The sequence below is a fragment of the Sinohyriopsis cumingii genome, unplaced genomic scaffold, assembly GCF_028554795.1.
Source record: "Sinohyriopsis cumingii isolate HCF-2022 unplaced genomic scaffold, ASM2855479v2 utg001887l, whole genome shotgun sequence".
Lineage (NCBI taxonomy): Eukaryota > Metazoa > Mollusca > Bivalvia > Unionida > Unionidae > Sinohyriopsis > Sinohyriopsis cumingii.
In genome coordinates, this window is record NW_028316078.1 from 256638 (window position 1) to 280381 (window position 23744).

Sequence of the window (23744 nt, forward strand, 5' to 3'; positions counted from 1 at the left end):
AAGCCCTGGTGGTAAATAAACACAACAGGCAGCCAGCAGTAAACTTCTTTGAACTTGCCGACAGGACATCAAAGACAAAGGTTATTTTTATTACAAAGCAAGCAGACGTTGGAAGTTGACTTTGGACTCGGAAGCCGATTTTTTTTAAAGGATATCAATACAATGGTTATTTTATTGCAAAGAAGCTGACCTCAGATGCCGACTACTGGATTCTTTTAAGTGTGCCAATTTATTTTTTTAGCTTTGAATATACAAAGACGACCAAGATATGGAAGTTAACTTTGGTTCCTTTTCAACAGTATTCACAAAAAGTTGGACAATAAAGTAAAACAATGGAACAGTTTTTAAAGTTGCACAATATAGTGCTTCGTGCGTGAACATTGATGACCCAGCATCATGCAGAAGATTTGGAGAAAATAAAATCACGTGATGAATTCATGATGGCCAGAAGAGAAACAGATCATTTCGCCGACAATATGATCATTAACATGGATGAAACTCTAGTGTACTTTGATCGCATTCCTGGATGGACTGACGATAAGATGGGCATCAAAAGTGTGAGAATTAGCAAGACTAGTGCAGATTTGAAAAAATCTTCCTTTTGTTCTTGCAGTTTCCACTTCAGGTGGTGTGTTACCTCCAGAAATTTTTCACGGTATGAGAAAGTTAAAAACAAGTATTCATGTACCAAAATCATAGACCATACATGTGCAGGAGAAGGGTTGTGTTGATGAGATGCTGCTGCAGTAGATTAAAGAGTTTTATCTCAAGTACAGTTTTATATTTAAAAAATAAAATTTCAGTTGGATTGCAATTTCCGACATGTAATTTTCGAATGATTTAAAAGGTGTCCCACAACTTACGACTCGAAAAAAACGATGTGTCCCAGAACATACAGTGCACAAAAAGATTACTTTTAAAATTAATTTATGGTGTCCCAACAAATATGGTGTCCCAACATATGCGGTAAATATGGTACATTGCGATACTTGTAAATTTATAGTAATGTATATAAATGTATGAAATAAGAATCCATTGGCATACATTTCCACGCTTTTTGAAGAAAGGACATATGGTGTTTTTTGCCGATGTGTGTGTAATGTAGTGCATTTCCCCCAAGATTGCTCAGAATAGAGTTCAAACCCTGGGAAATGATAAAAGGTGGACTATAAAAGTTTGCATTTTTTAAAGTTTGAAACAGCATTCAGGCACGGGGTTTAGAGGGATTGGGTTATTTTACCTTTTTGTCCAGGCTGTGTTGCACCTTGGATCCAAAGGGACATCCTTCAAATTAGGGAGACAAAAAACAAACATTTGAAAAGGACGAAGGAAAATCGTAGATAGTGTTTAATACACTATAAGTGCTAAAATATATGGGATAATCTTATTTGCCTTGCCAGTTTTGCCACCTTAACTTTATTATCTGCACAGTACATTATTTTTTGCTTTGACACTTAACATTTTTTAGCAAACATTTTATCAAGTGCAGTAGTAACTCATTTATATATTTACTTGTTTAAATATCAGATTCATGTGAAATGAGTTGCTGGAATTTTCCATTGTAGAGTTTGCTCTCATTTAACGGTACTTTTCACTTGTTATCTAGCAGCATTTATTATGGTAATTCCCACTTTTTGGAAATACTTTATATACAGTGAAACCCATCTGTAGCATGCCGCCTCATAACATTAATTTGGACATAGCTTAAATGTGGCATGGAATTTCTTGATGTACTGCAAATTTCTCTGTCAAAATGAACTTTGATCTAATAATTTGGCAAAGTGTATTCTTCAACATAAAAGTTTACAAGCATTGCATCTTTCATTATAAGAATAAAGACATAATCATGTTTCTATTTTGTGAATGTTATTTCAGCTGTGTCAAAAGTCAATCACTTAGTTTATTTTAGAAAGATGTCAACTCATTAAAAAGCTGATTATTATTATTGAACCATGACCAATTACGTCCAGTTATCTTCTCAGTGTTTGTCTTCAGTGCATTATGTGTGCAAGTGTTATTCCAACAATAGCCAACAGATGTTTGCCCCTTCAGCTAGCATACACAACCAAGAGCCAGACAATATGATGCTTGAATAAAGATTCTTAGTTGAATTGATAATTCAGCTAATCATCAAAGTCAGTTTCCCAGCGAAAGGTTGTTCAACACAAAAGATGCCAAGATGCTCATGCGACTTTGTAATGTTTTCAGACAATCATGCGGTCAATTGACCAGTGAATAATAGCATCCGATCCCTATAAAAATGACCCCAAAGTTAATTAAAAATTGTTCTTGCTGTAGTCATTTAAACAAACAGGTGTCAAAGTGTTAATTAGTATTTAAAATTGATAAAATTCCAGGAAATCATAAAGCTTTTGTATTAAAGAGACGCTTGAAGCCTGTACAGAATTACCAGTATTAAGTGCAGTTGGCAAGAGATTTAGAGACTTAGGTGTTCACAATTCAACCATCTAAGGATGGAGGCAGGATAAAGCCAAACAATGAGCATGGTTAGAAGTGAACCTCAGAAACCTTGAAAAACCTAACATTTCAAAATTTTGCCCCATTTAACCTAAAAAAAGACCTTAAAAATATGAGGAAAGGGTCAACCCCGACTCCACAAAAATACCTTTTTTGCACATGGTTTTTCATTAGGCTAGCATAGGGGTTGAGAAAACATGCAGATTATGCAAATTAAAGACATCCAGTCATTTTAATTATTTACTAATTTTTACTTTAGTTTCATTTTTATTTAGAAACAAACTCGAAGCATGCTGTCTTGAACCTCAAAAAATTTAAACTTTGAAAGAAAGAAAAAATGTTAAAAATCCCAGAAATTATAAAATGTAATTTCACTTCTAACCCTGTAAGCGCGATAGTGATGGATATGCATGAAAGTGAAGGACTGAAGGGAAAGAAATCAAGACTAGCAGGAGACATGCAGCATGTTACTGGGTTTTCTTTAGGGCTGAAAGAGTGCCTATTACAATGTGACAATGACTTACACGAGTCACATTCCAGATGCAATGTGGATAACGAGACCATTTTAAGGATCGACATGGGATTAGCCAATGTAGTTTTGAGTCTAATCATTATTGACTATGTATGTATCATTAAGCTTTATTTTTCCATGTTTATTTGCATTATACTGTATAATTCCTGCCTTAATTATGATGTGGACTCCTTACTTCAAGATCAGATTGGAGATTTTAGCACATATGCACTGTTGTTGGTGGAATTATATCATATATTTTGAATTGCGTAGGGAAGTGTAGATAAAGAATGACCGTTATATGTTATTGTGAAAGTCACGTGGACAATCAGTTATTGTTACTATTCTAGAGTTTGTGATCTTTGGCTTATTTTTGTCAGGTATCTGGTGACAGGAGCAAGCTTATCCATTTGTGGGATGCAAACACCTGCCAATATTTACACACATTCAGAGGCCATAGGGATGCAGTATCTGTGAGTACATGTTTGTTTTGGTGTGGGCAAGATTTTACATAAAATCTGTATATAATGATCACCAAAGGAACTGAAGGACAAAAATTAAACTTTATATTCTAAATATGAGAGTACAGATCAGGAAGTACATAATGGTCAGCATGAGAACTGGCAAAATAAATTACATTTATATGTTGCATTTATATACAGGAAAGGATAGCACAGATAGGAAGTGAAAAGAGTATTGAGAGTCTGAAGTTATAGACAGGAACCTAAATGTATTTTGGGGATCACTTATTGCGACTTCTTATTACGTGGAACATTTGTCTGCTGAGTTTGAAATAATGAATAGGTAACATTGTTGTGAAATTGATTGTTAATACAGTTGTGTATTTCAGTATCATAGAATGTTCATACATGAAATTTGTATGCATAATTCGACCTTGCTTACACTTAATTCATGACAGTGAAGAAGAATGTTGCAATAGTCACATGACACCTCTTAAAACAAAGTATCGTGTTGAAATATTTATTCTCATAGTAAAACATGAATGCTTTAAAGTAATATCGGTGAAAGGTAATTGTTATGTAAATAGGTCACATGTCTTTTTTTTATGGTTTTGCAACTATTGTGTCAGCAGTTGCTGTTTTAAACTTCTCATTTGACCTAATTTGACACCCTGGCATGAATAGCTTACAAATGCTGGATCTGCCATCAGATATGGCTGCCAATTATGAATAATAGTAAAACCCCTTGAAATTACTTTTGAGAAACTATTGAATAGAATATGGTCATGTTTGATAAGATCATCCTGGAAAGAGTTTCTTTAAATTGTGACAGTCCACTTTCAGATGTGGCCACTTGTTATTAAAAGTGGAAAAGTCACTGTTAGTATTAAAAAAAACACCTTTTAAATGACTTTTCTAGAACTGTTGAATAGAATTTGATCAGTTTTGGCAGAAAACATACTGGTAACGGTATGGCAGAAAACATCCTGGTAACAGTATGGCAGAAAACATCCTGGTAACGGTATGAAGACTTCTCAGGTTCTATTAAATTAATGCCAGTACCCCATCAAATAAGGTTGCCATTACTAGCAATAGAAAAACCTTTATTTGACCTAATAAATACTGCTGAATAGAAATTGACTAAACTGAACACAAATCATAGAGAGTTATCAAATTTGTACAACTGATTCTGATTCTCCTTATGTGTTTGCTGGTACTAAAACTAGAAAAACTGTAAAGGCTTCTAAAAACCAAACAGAATTTCACTAAATTTGATAGAAAACATTCTGGTGTGGAGGACTGTTTGCTAATGTGCACAAAAAAATAACTTTACATGATTGCCTAATAAATGTATTGAATATAATTTAACCACATGTGACAGAAAGTATCCTGGCATGAAAGCCTTTCAAATTTGTACAGGTATGCTGATCCAGCATAAAATGTGACTGCTGTTAGTAAAATAAATAAATAGATAATCCTTTAAATGACTTCTCTAGATCTGCTTAATACAATTTGACTAATCTTGATAACAGGTATCCAGGAATGAATACCTTTCAGATTTATGCAAATTATACTGAACTATAATCTGATAATTTACCGCTACTAAAATTGAGAAACATTTAAACTGCTTTTTCCAAACACCACTCAGCCAAATTTTTATCATATGAGAGAGTATTCTGGCACAGAGTGCTTTAAAATTTATACAAATAATTCCAATCCACCTCTAAATGTGGAAAAACGTTTGCACAGCTTTGTCTAAAAATAGAATATGACCAGCTTTGGCATAGTGTCCTGGCAAAGAGGTCTTTCAGATTTGGACAAAGGATACTGCTCTGCCATCAATTATTGATGAAGATTTTTGAAAAGCTTCAGAAGCCTTGAAATTATTGTTTTAATAACATAGGCAATGAACATAACTGGATAAAGTTTCAACAGAAATCACCCTAATGACCCATATTTTCTTAGCCAGTTGCTCAAGTGTTTGACTATTAACCAGATGTCAACAGCTGAGCAATCTCAAGTGTACTTGGGCTTCTTGTTACACTAATGGAAAATATATTTATGATTTAAAATTGGATGAGAGTAAGAAATTTATATATCAGACATGTATTCAGGAGGGTTTGTTGTGTTACCCAAGTCCATCTGTCTGGTCATATTACATCATGTCTCTTCCTGTCTTCTTTTCTTGCAATTGGATTGTACCATGGTGAATATGCAAGGTTTTGGGATTGTACCATGGTGAATATGAAAGGTTTTGGGATTGTACAATGGTGAATATGCAAGGTTTTTGGATTGTACCATGGTGAATATACAAGGTTTTGGGATTGTACCATGGTGAATATGCAAGGTTTTGGGATTGTACCATGGTGAATATGCAAGGTTTTGGGATTGTACCATGGTGATATGCAAGGTTTTGGGATTGTACAATGGTGAATATGCACGATTTTTGGATTATGCCATTGTTGAGCAGGCGAAACATAGCACTCTGCAGAATTTTTGTTCTTTAACTGGAGAAGAGAGAAACACAACTCACCCATAAATATGAAAACAAAATATGTTCTAGAATATTTTAACTCTAAAAGTTTTTATATCCAGGTGGCTAGACTTTGTTGTTAAGTGCAGTACACTTAAAAAAATACTTAAATAAATTGGCACTAATTATCCTCATTTCTTTTGCAGGGTCTTGCATTTAGAAAAGGAACACATCAGCTGTTTAGTGCTTCCCATGACAGAACAGTTAAGATTTGGAATGTGGATGAAAGAGCATATATAGAAACATTGTAAGTCAAAAGATAGAATTTTGTTGGCATCTGTGTTGATTCCACAGGAAGTCAAAATATATTATTTCATTGGTTTCTGTGATCATTCCATAGTAAGTCAAAATATATTATTTCATTGGTTTCTGTGTTCTTTCCACAGTAAGGCAAAATATTTTATTTCATTGGTTTCTCTGTTCATTTCACAGTAAGTCAGAATATATTATTTCATTGGTTACTGCGGTGATTCACAAATAGATCTCACATAAGAGAGTCACTATTTATTTTGTACCATATATACTCACAAGTTGAGTCCAAGTGCAGACTGCATAGACCCAGATCTGCAATCACATAATGCACAAGCCTATGTGGGTCATTGCAGTTTGTTGCAGGTAATCAGTAGAACTGATGATATAGTCATTAACCTGCTTGCACATTAGGATTCAATGTGGCAACTGGGGCAGACCCTCTACATCATCTGTAAATGAAATATGGCAACATGGGCAGACCCTCTACATCTACTGTAAATGAAAGTGTGGCAACTGGGGCAAACCCTCTACATCTGCTATAAATGAAATGTGGCAACTGGGGAAGACCCTCTACATCTGTTGTAAATGAAATGTAGCAACTGGGGCAGACCTTCTACATCTACTGTAAATGAAATGTGGCAACTGGGGCAGACCCTCTGCATCTACTGTAAATGAAATGTAGCAACATGGGCAGACCCTCTACATCTGTTGTAAATGAAATGTGGCAACATGGGCAGACCCTGTACATCTACTGTAAATGAAATGTGCCAACTGGAGCAGACCCTCTACATCTACTGTAAATGAAATGTGGCAACTGGGGCAGACCCTCTACATCTACTGTAAATGAAATGTGGCAACATGGGCAGACCCTCTACATCTACTGTAAATGAAATTTGGCAACTGGGGCAGACCCTCTACATCTATTGTAAATGAAATGTGGCAACTGGGGCAGACCCTCTACATCTTCTGTAAATGAAATGTGGCAACTGGGGCAGACCCTCTATATCTTTCGTAAATGAAATTCTGCATAAAGGTTACCATGAAAATCTGTGTAAATGTAACTCAGCATGGTCTTAAAGTTTGCCCTTGAGTAAAAACAAAACAAAAATATATATAGTAGGCATGGTACAATCATGATTTTAATTGTCTTGATAGCTAAAGTAATAGTGTATTTCACTGCTAGATGGGAGAGTAGAAGATTGGTACTAAATATTACTAACAGAATGAATGAAACAATCCTGGTCTGTGTGGTCTGGTACTGAAACTTGGACAAGAATAATAACTGCATTCAAATACTGATACATTCTTAACAAAACAGGAAAGGCATGAAATAAGGCTCTATTATTTGTTAGGTCTCTTAAAAGGGGACTGCTCCTGTGGCCTCGTGGTTAGAGCATCCGCCTCACAGGTTCAAACCCCGGCCAAATAATACCAAAGAATTATAAAAATGGTGCTAACAGCTGCCTCGCTGGGCACTCAGCATTAAGAAGTTAGTGTTAGGACTGGTCAGCCTGATGTCGGGATAATGTGACTGGGTGGGACATCATGCTACATGTCTGCAGCATGATGCCCTAGTGCTGGACATCACTATAAACTGTCACAATGCAGACATTGTAGCGGTATGACTGAAAAATTGTTAAAGCTACAAAAAAAATCCAAATCACACTCCCACTCTTAAAAGGGTCAAATTTCGAAGCATAATTTTGAAAAATTCACTTTTGGATATTTAGAGTAAATTAATTTGTGGTATTTAAATCTGTGTCAGTCTTGAGTTTGGCAAGTACTTTTGTCTAACGTGCCTGTAAAGTATAGGCAAGTCGGATCACTTTTTGATGTTGATGAAATAATTGGTGTCACTATTCAGTTTTTGCATTTTGCTCAGTTTCTCTAACTTCACTGTATATACATTCATGAAACTTTGATTTATTCATCCTGGAGTATACTACTCACCACATGCAAAAGTAGGTCGCTGTGATCAACTTTTTATGTACCATTGGTTGTGTGACATTTTTGCATTTAGCTGCATTTCTTTTGACCCTGTTATATCTACAGGTCACATAAACCTACATTTTCACTCCAGGAATTATATATTTTTGCATTTACCTCAATTTCTCTCATACTGTTACCTGGACAGTCATGAAACTTTATATGTGTATTCCTACTGCTTACTGTGGGCATATAGGTTGCCATGACCTACTTTTCTTAGTCCAGCAATTACATTAATTTTTGTATTTAGCTCAGTTCCTTTGAAACTGTTGGCTGTAGTCATCAAATCTGATACATGTATTTTTATATTAGGAATAATAAAGGAGTAATGCACCAGAAATTTTCAGAAATCATACTTTAGACGTTAACTATGTGCAATATGGTCAAGTGGTCAAAAGTGCTCACCTTTACCAGACACTGCATTCTCACCTCTTTCTCTCTGGGTTTGTGTCTTGGGCTTGGCCAATGTGGATATGTGAGAAAGCTGCCAGTAGCTTCCTGTGAGTCAGTGGCTCCTACCAGGGTTTTCCCTGGGTTCTTCCTCCACCATTAATAATGGGCAGCATATATAGCCTATCTTGCACTGAGAAATTGTGTTAGACCCAAAAACAACAACAACAACAAATGGTAAGTAGGCCGCATGAGATTATGATGATGCTTTTACATATTTTTCTCTGAGAATAAAAAACTATTTACTGTTGTCACAGATTGAAAGAAATAATATGTTTATGCAAAGAAATGTGTTCTTTTTGGAGTAAAATAGTTTTGATACATAAAGTGTTTCTTTTGCATTTTATGAAACATGGCCATATTAGTAGGTTTCTTTTGTGTGTTATAAAATATAGTAATTTAAATGTGATTTCTTTTGCATATTATAAAATATAGCTATACAAGTCTTATCGTTTATGTGTTATAAAATAATGGCCTTGTAAGTCTGTCATTTGCATATTTTAAAATATGGCCATACAAGTATGATTTCTTCTGTATATTTTACAGACCTGCCAACTCTTATGATTTTGCCATAAGTCTTACGAAATTTACCCGAAAATACAAACTTACAGCATACAAGCAAAAACTGTGGAAAAATGATCATTGCTGGAAAACTCCGGAAAATTTGTTCATCCGTGTTTGATTTGGATCTGTGTTTCATATTAGAAGTAGTGAAATTGGTCAGGGAACCAGACTAACTTTACAGCAGCATGTCAGATGCTTTAAACTGCACATATTTGTTCATGTGAAGCGTCTACATGAGCAAACTGTTGATCATTGATTTTTTTTTTTAAATGGTGTCCAGCAAACAAAGCATGTTTAAGACAAAAGGGGAAATAAGCCTCTTGAAAAGTGTTAAAAGGAATACTCAGTTGGTGTGAATAAAAGCTGGAAGGGACACAATTACGTTTATTGGACATCACATGCGAATTTGAATATGACTCATGGCGGGAAATATGATTGTCATCATCTTGTGAAATGGAAAAAAAGAATTTCCAAGAATTACATCAAGTTGAGAGATAGCAACAAGCCATTGAGCTCCATAGGGTTTGGAACTGGTAAATAAAGTCTACGCATAGTTTACAAACTTTTCAGTTGAACATAATGTTTATCATTGCTGTATGTTCCGAATACCGAACTTTCAATTACATTTTCCAGCTTTACAATAACAGTTTATGGTATTTTGTTACACATTACTGAAAACTGGTCAAACTTACGGAAAAAAATCAACTGCCTTACTGAGACGGACTTGTCAGGGTTGGCAGGTCTGTATATTATTCTAAAGTAATCATGTGCTGACACTCTTAGGCTAAAGGACAGTATTATATGACCCAGGGGCAGTCGTTAAATTTAGGGTTTTTTATAAGTCCAGGAAATAAGCTTGCACACCTTTTCTCTTGTGTTTTGAGGCTTGAAAGTGTTTAAACATTTGGGAAAACATAATGACCAAACATGCTCCATTTGTTCCATTTGCTGAGTATGTTTGCATAACAATCAGTGCTTCAAAGGTATTCCATTTCCTTTGAAATTCCAGCAAACAGTTGTATCTGGGTGCATTTTTAAAAAGGAATTGGCCATCGTTTGGACTATTCTAGTTACTGTCCATCCATGCCTATTGAATAAACCAATAAGTAAGATGTATTTTATTTTATTTTTTTTTATTTTTTTTTACATTTGTGGTAGCAGTGTGATGCATGCATGCATCTGAAAATTAACAAAGGGTCAACGGACAATAGAGATGCATGTGTTCTGGTCTGATGACAGGGATTATTACAGAAAATGTGAATGTTCTGAAGGATTTAATTCTGAGTGAAAAGAAGAGGAATTTTACTTACCATCCACATACAGATGTCAGTCTTTGTAAATATATTAATTACTACCGAGCGGTCAAAATCCGATGAAAGATAGATTACAAGATAATGCCTCGTGTGGTTGATCTCTGTTACCAGAAATGTCAACATCAAAAAGGCAGATATTTCACAACATACAGTACTTGTGCTAGATGTTAAGATAAGTGGATTATGATATAACAATGCACTGTTTAGATGGTTGTCAATATGGACAAAGAATTTGTTTATGTAACAATAGATAAATTTCAGTGCATTTTATATCCAGTTTGCGTCTTTCTTTCATGGGACCTCTGAATTTCTGCACTCCAAACCAATGGTTGTATATAAAAGTTTAAACAGCCAACAATGTCGCCAATAAAAAAAAATCGCCACATGGTATATCTTGCTGCCAATAAGGAAAAACAATCCAGGTTTGTGATATTGGAGAAGACTTACATGATCGCAGAATAAACTTTTTATGCGTTATTTTTTGTACTTTTAAGCAGAAAAAAACTACTTTTTGTGTACAAGAAAAATACATATAAAATTTCAGGAGCCACACCACAATTGTCTTGTATTATTCATACGTGATCTCTTCCCTAAAATGATAATAAACTTTTTACGTTTTTTTCCCGTACTTTTAAGAAAGATTTTTTTTTGTACAAGAAAAATACATGTATATGAAATTTCGGGAGTCACACCACAACTATGTTATATCCGAATTCGTGTTATCATGGAGCTTGCTATAGCAGGATCACACTATATATAACAGGCATTTAACTGGCTGCTGGCTGCTAAAAACATCATTTTGATGTCATTGTCTCCTGCCAGCATGCAGTGCCTACATCACATGACAAAACAGGTTTTATAAACCTCTTGGTGAAATGTTGAACCATTGCGTCAGCACCCAGTTAGTTCCCTCTGATTAGTTTAAACAATAACAAAACTGTTTGGTAACCAGAAGTGACCTGACCATTATCGCAGAAAATGGAAGGAAATGCTTCTATCTTCCTTCAAGCATCTTCATCTGGGATAGGCATTACACAGTTTGTGACTTACTGACAAAAGTGATCCCAAACAAAAGTTTGTGTTCATTTTTGAGCAATGAACATAGGAAGAAGATAAAATCTGACTCAGTCACAGTATAGTGCCTGAAGAATATTTCATCTATTGATTTGGCAACCTTCTACGTTTATGCACTGGAACAGTTTTCATGAAGAGTAGCCACATCATAGAACAAACATACTCAGACTGGGCTAGCACATGAGACTTTTACTCAGCTATACCATTTTAAATTTGTCTTTCTTGTACTTAGAGCAGTTTAAAATCAGATTGTTTCATGGCCTATGTGTTTATGAACTAAGCAGCATATTGTTTTTTTGTATAACCTGTTATATGAACAAGAAATCAATTGTATGTGTCCTTGCATTATAATGTGCAAAAGAAATCAGTCTTGTGTGGCTCTACTTTCTAATATGCAAAGGAAATCAAAATGCTATGGCTTCATTTTATAATATTAAAAGGAAATCCGACTTTTATGGCCATTCTTTATGATGTGCAAAAATGAATATTCCTGTCAAAAGTAGGAAAACTTTGAGTCAAAAGATGGCAGACATCTTTACCTTTCCTGACAGGAAATAAATTAATTCATCGTATCTGTTGTAATTTGCAAACATAAACCAGTCTTTTTTTCAGATTGCTTTTCAGTAAAAGTTAAACAATTTGGGCTGTAAAAAAGTAAGAGAAATATTTCTTGATGAGGGCCTTTAATGTTTTTTTATATCATCAGAATGTGTTGAAAAACATGTAGTGCCTTGGAAAAATATTGCTAATGTTCTCAAAAGCTTTGTACATCCCCTCAATTAATTTGGGATTCAAGTCTGAGAGGTCAAACTTGCAGAATTAATTGAGATATGCCATAGTTGTGATTAAATGCCCTTCTCACATTGCAGATATGGTCATCAAGACTGTATAACAGGCATTGACAGCTTGACAAGGGATCGAGCTATCACTTCTGGAGGTAGAGATGGAAGTGTACGTATCTGGAAAGTGGTTGAAGAGTCACAGCTGGTTTTTCATGGACATGTGTAAGCCAAGTTTTTTATTTTTAAATTTATATTAAATATTAATTAACTTTCTTTGCATGAATGGACTGCACATCAAAAGAAGCACATAATCTGCCTTTCCATCAGCCCATTCACGCTTGCAACCTCCATAGTTCTGCAATCCTTGCACATAATTAAATGCCATGTGATAGGTGAATTACTATAACATGTACTTTTTAAGTTTTCATAGTTTCAAGTCCAATTTTGACTGATTTAAAGTAATTGTAATAGCCGACATTAGCTCAGGTACTTGCAACATATTACGGTGCAATTTGGTTTGTACATTGTCTCGTATCTTGATGTGCCTTTCTTAGGTTTTGTCTTGTCAACTCCATTTTAGGTAGAGTAGCCCTTGACATGTCTTTATGTGGAATTTTGCTTGTAACTGGTATAGCTCAAGAACCATTGGACTTGTTCCGATGGGATTTGGCATGAATATTGTCTAACAGATTTTGCATGCAACTTTTATGATTTTGTCTTCTACTCCATTCAGGACAGCGTTAGGTGCCTTGTCAAGCAAATTCTTGTCTTTACACTTGGAATGTTGCTCGCAATTAGTGAGCGAAAAACCCTTTAAACATATTCTGGTGGAGTTTCATGTGAACTTTGTTTCATAGACCTATATGTGCCTTTTATGGCTTTCGTCACAAGTCTGTTTTGGAAAGAGTTATTGCCCCTTTTAATCAACTTGATATATTTTTCATGGATGTTGCTCTTTTTTTATAAAGCATGGAGGAAGTTGAATTTCAAGTATTCAACATCATTATTTAGAGGAAACATGGCCACTAAAGGCCTCTCTTATCGAGACTTGGTTTCCCAATACAAGTTCCGTTGTTTAAGGCCCTTTTGGAGCAAATAATGATGAGCAGAGCAGTCTGTGATGAACCCATTGCAGATAGAGTTTTCATATGGTTGGCATAAATATTGTATATGTGCAATTAAATAAATATAAGTTAAATGTTTTAGAAAATTTGATGTAAGAACATTAAACACTGCTTCCATGTTTGCCCCCTCTCCCAGTCGTGAAATTTAGCAGCCACAAAAAAAAATCCTTGATTTCCAGTACTTCAATACTTTTTGCTGACTGAAATATTGTATGACCTGTATTGTTTATGACATAAGAATAGGGGTCGTTTGTAACTTTGATATTCTCTCTACTTTAGGGGTTCTGTTGACTGTGTAGCACTGATCAATGAGAGTAACTTTTTGTCTGGGGCTGATGACAAGTAAGTACAGATAAAACTTTTAAGCGCAATGTAAAAAATGCAGCAGAGATTTTTGATCAGGTTTCATGTTCATGAAATTCATATTCATGAAGTCACGAAGCTTAAAATTGCATACACAAGTCATTCATTTATAGTAATTGATTTCAAAGCTTGAAATTGCTTACATATGAAAGTCATTCATGTATAGTATGTAATTGATTTTAAAGCTTTTAATTATTTGCATATGAGGTCATTCGTGTATAGTGTGTAATTGATTTTAAAGTTTGAAATTGATTACATATGAAAGTCATTCATGTTTAGTAAGTAATTGATTTTGAAGCTTCAGATTATTTACATATGACGGTCATTCATGATTGATGTGTAATTGACTTTAAAGCTTGAAATTGATTACACATGATGGCTATTCATGTATAGCGTGTAATTGATTTTGAAGTTTCATGGCTTCATGATTCTAGTAAGAAATGAAGTTCAGTCATTACAGTTACACATATTTATAGAAGTAATAAGGACTCTGAAAAAAATAAAGAGAAATAGATTTTAACCATTGTTTAACATTTTGTCGATATACACATGAAAAGCGAATGAATATTTAAGTATTTCCTTTCTAATAACTTTGAGTTTTCTGTGTCACATATGATTTTAACCAATCTAAATACTTGTTATGGTAAGAATTTGCAATTTTATATGTGTAAATCATAAAACAGCCTGCACAGCCTTGAAAAGCCTTTGAATTCATAGGGTTGCCTTGAAAAGTCCTAGGATTTCAAAAGAGTTTTGTTTTTGAAAAGTGTTTGAATTTCTGAAAAACCACTTGAAAGTCTGTATAACCTTAATGAATTTAATCAGAATCATATTAACGATATTGTTGAAATGCAGTTTTAAAGAGAAAGTTCCTTTTAAAAAAAATTGAAAAAAAGAGTATCAGATGATAACATTGGCTTGGTGAATGATGCTACAAGTTCTTGGAATGAGTTTTATTCCTTTGCATAGGTGGCATTGTAATTGGACTGATAATGCAAATGCCAGATGGAAATGTTACCCACTTAATAGCCATTGTATAAAGTCTTGAAGGGAGCCAAGAAAAAGGTGACCTGTAAGGAGTGTGACAAGATATTGGATGATCAAGCATGGGGAAAAAGTGCTCTCTGGTCTCAAGAAAAGCAAGACACAAAAGAAATGCAAGTTTGTCTGCTATCACATTGCATTCGTTGTATGGGGCTGTGATGAAAAGTGAGGCCTCTTGATCTTGACCCACTGTGTTGTGTGAAAGGTTCACTGCCCCTGCCACCATTTTATCACTGATGCTCTGCCATCAGGTGTTATTAATAGTTCAGCAAAGGATGATGTTAAAAAAAAGAATCAGCAATATCATGAATTTAAGAACTGTGACTATTCACTGGAACCAAAACAGTCTAGTTGTTCCTAACAGTTTTTCTAGATAGTGATACAGCTTGGAATGTTGGTATCTTATTCTGGGAAAATACTCTTTGAAAAACTGGTAAGATGCTTGAAAAGTCCTTAAAATAAAACTTGAGCAAATTTGGCAAGGAGACAGAATTTTAATAAATATCTTTTTTTCAGCAAATATTACATGATGAAGTATTAAGTGTTGCAGATCAACGTAATCATTGAAAATTGATTGATACTAAAATGTATGGATTTATGGTAACTGAACTAATGAAAAGAAACAATATTTGAGTTGCAATGTACATTCAGGTTTTGGAGTTATATGAAACTAATCTGAGTGCACACTGAAATTAGACTTATTATACTATGTAGGGAAGAACTAGTTTAAATTTGGGAAATTTTAAAGATGTGATTATTTGCATACGGAAAGTTGCAAAATATAGACAGTCATTGTGTGACAATACCATGAGTATGATGTAATCCAAGGAATGAAACTTTATTTCACTGTGTACTCAAGTTGATGAGTTTTATGAGCAAGGGTCTGGATTTAAAGCAGAAAATGTTAATGTAATGTGTTTGTCTAATGGCAATTCATAAAACAAATCTCTACCCATGGGTCTTTGAGAATGGCATCAGATCCCTCAGAGCTCTTGAAAGTAAAAACAGTAGAAATACATATATTCCTCTAGTCCAGAGGTGGGCAAACTTTCCAGTGCAAGTGCCGCATCCACAAATTTACACCTTGTCAAAAGTTTTTTCTAAATAACATCATAATTAATTTTCAGTTGTTAATATGTTAATATTTGAAAACTTAAACTTCAAAAGAAGCACATTTATTTGATAAACAGAGTCAGTGCGAATGATGACTTGTTCCTAGGCCACATGAAAACCCTTGGCGGGCTGCATGTGGCCCACAGGCCATAGTTTGCCCACCCCTGCTCAAGTCTGTTAACACTGAATTGAGAAAAGATAATCTGAAATTTATTCATTCCTTGCTTTACACCTTGCCAAGTTTCAAGATAGTATGGTGTGTCATTGTCAATCTGGGCAGTTGCATGTCTGTTTTGTTTCTGGATGATAAATATGTTGAATGATTTCAACAAAAATTGCGTGGTTTTGTTAGTTAAAGACCCCCCCCCCCAATAATTGGAAGGTCAATAGCTTGAATGTTAACTTCATGATACTGAAAAAAGATTTTGCCTTTGCATTTAAGACTTGTATAATGGCTTGTGTTCTTGTAGTTTGATTTCAACAAAAATTGGTAATGTATTTGTCTCATCCAAAAGAATAATATCAGTTGGGTGTCATAATTTTCAAGGTCACAGTATAACCAGCAGTGAAATTTGCTTTTGCATTTCATGTAATTTGCACACAAAAATCAAAAGTTCTACAAGATGGATTTCAGCATATCTTGTTACATTTGTTCCTCTGTGCCAAAGGAAGAACTCTTTAATTAGTAATCTATAGTTTTAATGTGTCTATCATTTTTACAAAGAATATAATTTGTCCTTGCACTTCATTTCCATGCAGAAATATAATTTGTATTGGGTATAATTTAGCCAAATTGTTGTCCACCATTAGGCATAGCATATCATGTTATAAGATCCATTGCTCTGTTTCCTATTTTGTTTCCACACTATACTTCTCCACCATCTGCCTTTACCAAGATTTCTAAATAGCTTGCAATTAGAGTTAGGGTGAAGCCTGTTGATATTGGGGGTAACAAGGTCAGATGTCAAGGTCATTTTGACTGAAAGAAGAAAAATGTTTTATGCTCAGTAATGTTTGTTATACATCACAGACCATGATCAAACTTTGCTGATGGTTTGCATTTGAGGTGAGAAGAGTCCTGTTGAATGTGGGGTCAAAAAGTCAAGTTCAGTATGACAAAATAAAATGGTTCCATGCAGTAACTTTAGTTCTACATAATCACCATGGACATAGACTTTGTGGCTGGATTGCTCTTGGAGTAAGGTACAAGCATACTGATATCGAAGTCAAAAGCTCTAATGTCAGGGTGGCTGAAAAATGCAACTTGTTTCATCCATACAAATCTCAGTTCTCAACCATGTACTGTCATCAAAGTTTGTTGATGGTTTTCATATTGAATAAGAAAAAGCCTGTTGATTTAGTTGTCATGAGTCAAGGTCACTGACTGGAAGAAGAAATTCAGTTTTTGCATGGTAAATGCTTTTCTGGACCACATGACTGTTGTTTGTGGAGGGCTCGTAAATAAGGCATGAAAGAGGCCTATTGGTTATTTTGATGTCAAGGCTATTGTGGCTGCACACAATCCCAGTTCTCGAATATGTGCCTTCACCAAAGTTTGCTGATGGTTTTCACACTGGGCAAGAAAAAGTTTTGTTTTTGTAGTTCTTTTTATAGTTTAAAGAAATTCCAGGGTCAGTGTCACTGACTAAACAAAGAAACATGGTTTTTGCAATGTAACTTTACCTTTTCTAGACCAAGACCAGAGACCATGACTTGTTATTTGTGGGGGTTATTCATGTACGGTGAGGAATAGGCATATTAATTTTCAGGTCCAAAGATGAAAGGACAGAGTTATTTGTGAATCAAAGAAAATTATATTCTGTATAAGAGCTTTTGTTCGAGTTAAGTTCTTTGACCAAACTTTGTGGATGACTTTCTCTTTGAGTAAAAAAGAAACAGATTTCAGGTCTAAACATGAAAACTCAAGGTCGCGATGAGTATAATAAATAAAAAAAGGTTTCTGACAAGTTTTATTCAAGACTATACAACTTGGCAAAAGATCAAGGTCATTGTGACTTTATGACTTGGTCAGAAGACTCTAGAGTCAAGTCAACCATTCTCTTCTAGGACTATTAAACATGGGGCAAACATATAATGTACTCCTCATGGTACTCAAGCATAAACTGTGAATCAGTCTTATGCATATCACCTTTCTTGTATTTTGTGTTTGCAACAAACCATGATCATAAAGATACAAAGAGCAATGATCCTACCATGGGACAATGCCAGATCCATGGACTTAATTACAATGGGGCAAAGCCAGATCCATGGAATTTTAATTACCATGGGAAAATGCCAGATCCACTGACCTTTTAATTACCGTGGGACAATGCCAGATCCATGGACTTCTTAATTACAATGGGACAATGCTAGACCCATGGAATGTTTAATTACCATGGGACTTAGCCAGATCCATTGACTTTTTAATTACCATGGGACAATGCCAGATACATGTACTTTATAATTACCATGGGACAATGCCAGATACATGGACTTTTTAATTACCATGGAACAATGCTAGACCCATGGACTTCTTAATTACAATGGGACAGTGCTGGACCCATGGACTTTTTAATTACCATGGGACAATGCCAGATCCATTGACTTGTTAATTACCTTGGGACAATGACAGATCCATTGACTTGTTAATTACCATGGAACAATGCCAGATACATGGACTTTTTAATTACCATGGGACAATGCTAGACCCATTAATTACCAGCAAACTATCAGTTTCACAAAGCCACAACAATTTATATTTTCTGAAAATAAATGATGTGGTCATGTTTACACAAGGAAAAACCCATTGGATTTGTTTTAAGCTTGCAGGTCAGCAGTCAGGGTCAACTTTAGTGTTGCATTTTGTTTTTGCAGATAATTGTATCTGTATGCATACTCAGAGTATGCAGAGAATACATTTGAACAACTAATGTTATGTTGGGTATGTGTATCATGTACTGTTTTTTTTATAATATCTTCTTAAGCTGGTTTTATTGAAGCAGTCTGTTTTATTTATGTGGATGTATATTTCAGTTCCATAGCAGTGTGGAGTGTCTTTAAAAAAAAGCCTCTTGCACTTGTGAAAAATGCACATGGAGAATCAGAAAATCCCAGTTTGGAGGAAAACTGGATCTCAGCTGTTGCGTCGCTACAACACACGGATCTTCTTGCTTCAGGTATGAACAGTGGTATAGAATTGTATCAAAATGTCATATTTATCTGTGCATATTACACAGCTGATGACCAATAGCTGCAGTCCAGATCTTCCTTTGCATAATGCAATACAGATCAGAGTCCACATAGTTCGTTCTTTGATTGATTCACGTCCGCAGATTTAATAGGCATAGGGATGCATAGTGGCCATCAGGAAGAGACTGTCAGAAGAGTTTTTTCTCCAAACTTTTACAAAACATGAATACAGTTTTATATTTATTATATAGCCCATTTATTAGCTTTCCAAATATTTTCGTCTATTCGGTATCAATGAAATTAAAAAAGAGTAATAATACTTATGTAGTTCCAGTTTGTGTGTATGTTAATGTGGGTGTTGGTGATAATACTTATGTAGTTCCAATTTGATTGAATGTTAATGTGGGTGTTGGTGATATTACTTTTGTAGTTCCAGTTTGTGTGAATGTTAATGTGGGTGTTGGTGATATTACTTTTGTAGTTCCAGTTTGTGTGAATGTTAATGTGGGTGTTGGTGATAATACTTATGTAGTTCCAGTTTGTGTGTATGTTAATGTGGGTGTTGGTGATAATACTTATGTAGTTCCAATTTGATTGAATGTTAATGTGGGTGTTGGTGATATTACTTATGTAGTTCCAGTTTGTGTGTATGTTAATGTGGGTGTTGGTGATAATACTTATGTAGTTCCAGTTTGTGTGAATGTTAATGTGGGTGTTGGTGATATTACTTATGTAGTTCCAGTTTGTGTGAATGTTAATGTGGGTGTTGGTGATAATACTTATGTAGTTCCAGTTTGTGTGAATGTTAATGTGGGTGTTGGTGATAATACTTATGTAGTTCCAGTTTGTGTGAATGTTAATGTGGGTGTTGGTGATAATACTTATGTAGTTCCAGTTTGTGTGTATGTTAATGTGGGTGTTGGTGATATTACTTATGTAGTTCCAGTTTGTGTGTATGTTAATGTGGGTGTTGGTGATAATACTTATGTAGTTCCAGTTCGGTATCAATGAAATTAAAAAAGAGTAATAATACTTATGTAGTTCCAGTTTGTGTGTATGTTAATGTGGGTGTTGGTGATATTACTTATGTAGTTCCAGTTTGTGTGTATGTTAATGTGGGTGTTGGTGATATTACTTATGTAGTTCCAGTTTGTGTGTATGTTAATGTGGGTGTTGGTGATATTACTTATGTAGTTCCAGTTTGTGTGAATGTTAATGTGGGTGTTGGTGATAATACTTATGTAGTTCCAGTTTGTGTGAATGTTAATGTGGGTGTTGGTGATAATACTTATGTAGTTCCAGTTTGTGTGTATGTTAATGTGGGTGTTGGTGATATTACTTATGTAGTTCCAGTTTGTGTGTATGTTAATGTGGGTGTTGGTGATATTACTTATGTAGTTCCAGTTTGTGTGAATGTTAATGTGGGTGTTGGTGATAATACTTATGTAGTTCCAGTTTGTGTGTATGTTAATGTGGGTGTTGGTGATATTACTTATGTAGTTCCAGTTTGTGTGTATGTTAATGTGGGTGTTGGTGATATTACTTATGTAGTTCCAGTTTGTGTGTATGTTAATGTGGGTGTTGGTGATAATACTTATGTAGTTCCAGTTTGTGTGAATGTTAATGTGGGTGTTGGTGATAATACTTATGTAGTTCCAGTTTGTGTGTATGTTAATGTGGGTGTTGGTGATAATACTTATGTAGTTCCAATTTGATTGAATGTTAATGTGGGTGTTGGTGATATTACTTATGTAGTTCCAGTTTGTGTGTATGTTAATGTGGGTGTTGGTGATAATACTTATGTAGTTCCAGTTTGTGTGAATGTTAATGTGGGTGTTGGTGATATTACTTATGTAGTTCCAGTTTGTGTGAATGTTAATGTGGGTGTTGGTGATAATACTTATGTAGTTCCAGTTTGTGTGTATGTTAATGTGGGCGTTGGTGATATTACTTATGTAGTTCCAGTTTGTGTGTATGTTAATGTGGGTGTTGGTGATAATACTTATGTAGTTCCAGTTCGGTATCAATGAAATTAAAAAAGAGTAATAATACTTATGTAGTTCCAGTTTGTGTGTATGTTAATGTGGGTGTTGGTGATATTACTTATGTAGTTCCAGTTTGTGTGTATGTTAATGTGGGTGTTGGTGATATTACTTATGTAGTTCCAGTTTGTGTGTATGTTAATGTGGGTGTTGGTGATATTACTTATGTAGTTCCAGTTTGTGTGAATGTTAATGTGGGTGTTGGTGATAATACTTATGTAGTTCCAGTTTGTGTGTATGTTAATGTGGGTGTTGGTGATAATACTTATGTAGTTCCAGTTTGTGTGTATGTTAATGTGGGTGTTGGTGATATTACTTATGTAGTTCCAGTTTGTGTGAATGTTAATGTGGGTGTTGGTGATATTACTTATGTAGTTCCAGTTTGTGTGAATGTTAATGTGGGTGTTGGTGATAATACTTATGTAGTTCCAGTTTGTGTGTATGTTAATGTGGGTGTTGGTGATAATACTTATGTAGTTCCAGTTTGTGTGTATGTTAATGTGGGTGTTGGTGATATTACTTATGTAGTTCCAGTTTGTGTGAATGTTAATGTGGGTGTTGGTGATAATACTTATGTAGTTCCAGTTTGTGTGAATGTTAATGTGGGTGTTGGTGATATTACTTATGTAGTTCCAGTTTGTGTGAATGTTAATGTGGGTGTTGGTGATAATACTTATGTAGTTCCAGTTTGTGTGAATGTTAATGTGGGTGTTGGTGATAATACTTATGTAGTTCCAGTTTGTGTGTATGTTAATGTGGGTGTTGGTGATAATACTTATGTAGTTCCAGTTTGTGTGTATGTTAATGTGGGTGTTGGTGATAATACTTATGTAGTTCCAGTTTGTGTGTATGTTAATGTGGGTGTTGGTGATAATACTTATGTAGTTCCAGTTTGTGTGTATGTTAATGTGGGTGTTGGTGATAATACTTATGTAGTTCCAGTTTGTGTGTATGTTAATGTGGGTGTTGGTGATATTACTTATGTAGTTCCAGTTTGTGTGTATGTTAATGTGGGTGTTGGTGATATTACTTATGTAGTTCCAGTTTGTGTGAATGTTAATGTGGGTGTTGGTGATAATACTTATGTAGTTCCAGTTTGTGTGAATGTTAATGTGGGTGTTGGTGATAATACTTATGTAGTTCCAGTTTGTGTGTATGTTAATGTGCGTGTTGGTGATATTACTTATGTAGTTCCAGTTTGTGTGAATGTTAATGTGGGTGTTGGTGATAATACTTATGTAGTTCCAGTTTGTGTGTATGTTAATGTGGGTGTTGGTGATATTACTTATGTAGTTCCAGTTTGTGTGAATGTTAATGTGGGTGTTGGTGATATTACTTATGTAGTTCCAGTTTGTGTGTATGTTAATGTGGGTGTTGGTGATAATACTTATGTAGTTCCAGTTCGGTATCAATGAAATTAAAAAAGAGTAATAATACTTATGTAGTTCCAGTTTGTGTGTATGTTAATGTGGGTGTTGGTGATATTACTTATGTAGTTCCAGTTTGTGTGAATGTTAATGTGGGTGTTGGTGATATTACTTATGTAGTTCCAGTTTGTGTGAATGTTAATGTGGGTGTTGGTGATAATACTTATGTAGTTCCAGTTTGTGTGAATGTTAATGTGGGTGTTGGTGATAATACTTATGTAGTTCCAGTTTGTGTGTATGTTAATGTGGGTGTTGGTGATATTACTTATGTAGTTCCAGTTTGTGTGTATGTTAATGTGGGTGTTGGTGATATTACTTATGTAGTTCCAGTTTGTGTGAATGTTAATGTGGGTGTTGGTGATATTACTTATGTAGTTCCAGTTTGTGTGAATGTTAATGTGGGTGTTGGTGATAATACTTATGTAGTTCCAGTTTGTGTGTATGTTAATGTGGGTGTTGGTGATATTACTTATGTAGTTCCAGTTTGTGTGAATGTTAATGTGGGTGTTGGTGATAATACTTATGTAGTTCCAGTTTGTGTGTATGTTAATGTGGGTGTTGGTGATATTACTTATGTAGTTCCAGTTCGGTATCAATGAAATTAAAAAAGAGTAATAATACTTATGTAGTTCCAGTTTGTGTGTATGTTAATGTGGGTGTTGGTGATATTACTTATGTAGTTCCAGTTTGTGTGAATGTTAATGTGGGTGTTGGTGATAATACTTATGTAGTTCCAGTTTGTGTGAATGTTAATGTGGGTGTTGGTGATATTACTTATGTAGTTCCAGTTTGTGTGAATGTTAATGTGGGTGTTGGTGATAATACTTATGTAGTTCCAGTTTGTGTGTATGTTAATGTGGGTGTTGGTGATATTACTTATGTAGTTCCAGTTTGTGTGAATGTTAATGTGGGTGTTGGTGATAATACTTATGTAGTTCCAGTTTGTGTGAATGTTAATGTGGGTGTTGGTGATAATACTTATGTAGTTCCAGTTTGTGTGTATGTTAATGTGGGTGTTGGTGATATTACTTATGTAGT

General features: G+C 34.8%; 1 protein-coding gene across 2 annotated transcripts in view; it reads left to right on the forward strand.

Annotated features, from left to right (window-relative positions):
- The window catches only part of LOC149771381 (U3 small nucleolar RNA-interacting protein 2-like), a 61856-nt gene that overhangs the window by 33545 nt on the left and 4567 nt on the right, over positions 1 to 23744 (forward strand). For both annotated transcript variants that reach the window (XM_089948526.1, XM_089948527.1), the window contains exons 8-12: positions 3370 to 3462; positions 6130 to 6230; positions 12492 to 12626; positions 13808 to 13870; positions 19082 to 19224. In XM_089948526.1, the coding sequence (XP_089804652.1) occupies positions 3370 to 3462; positions 6130 to 6230; positions 12492 to 12626; positions 13808 to 13870; positions 19082 to 19224 (535 nt within the window). The remainder of the gene's footprint in view (positions 1 to 3369; positions 3463 to 6129; positions 6231 to 12491; positions 12627 to 13807; positions 13871 to 19081; positions 19225 to 23744) is intronic.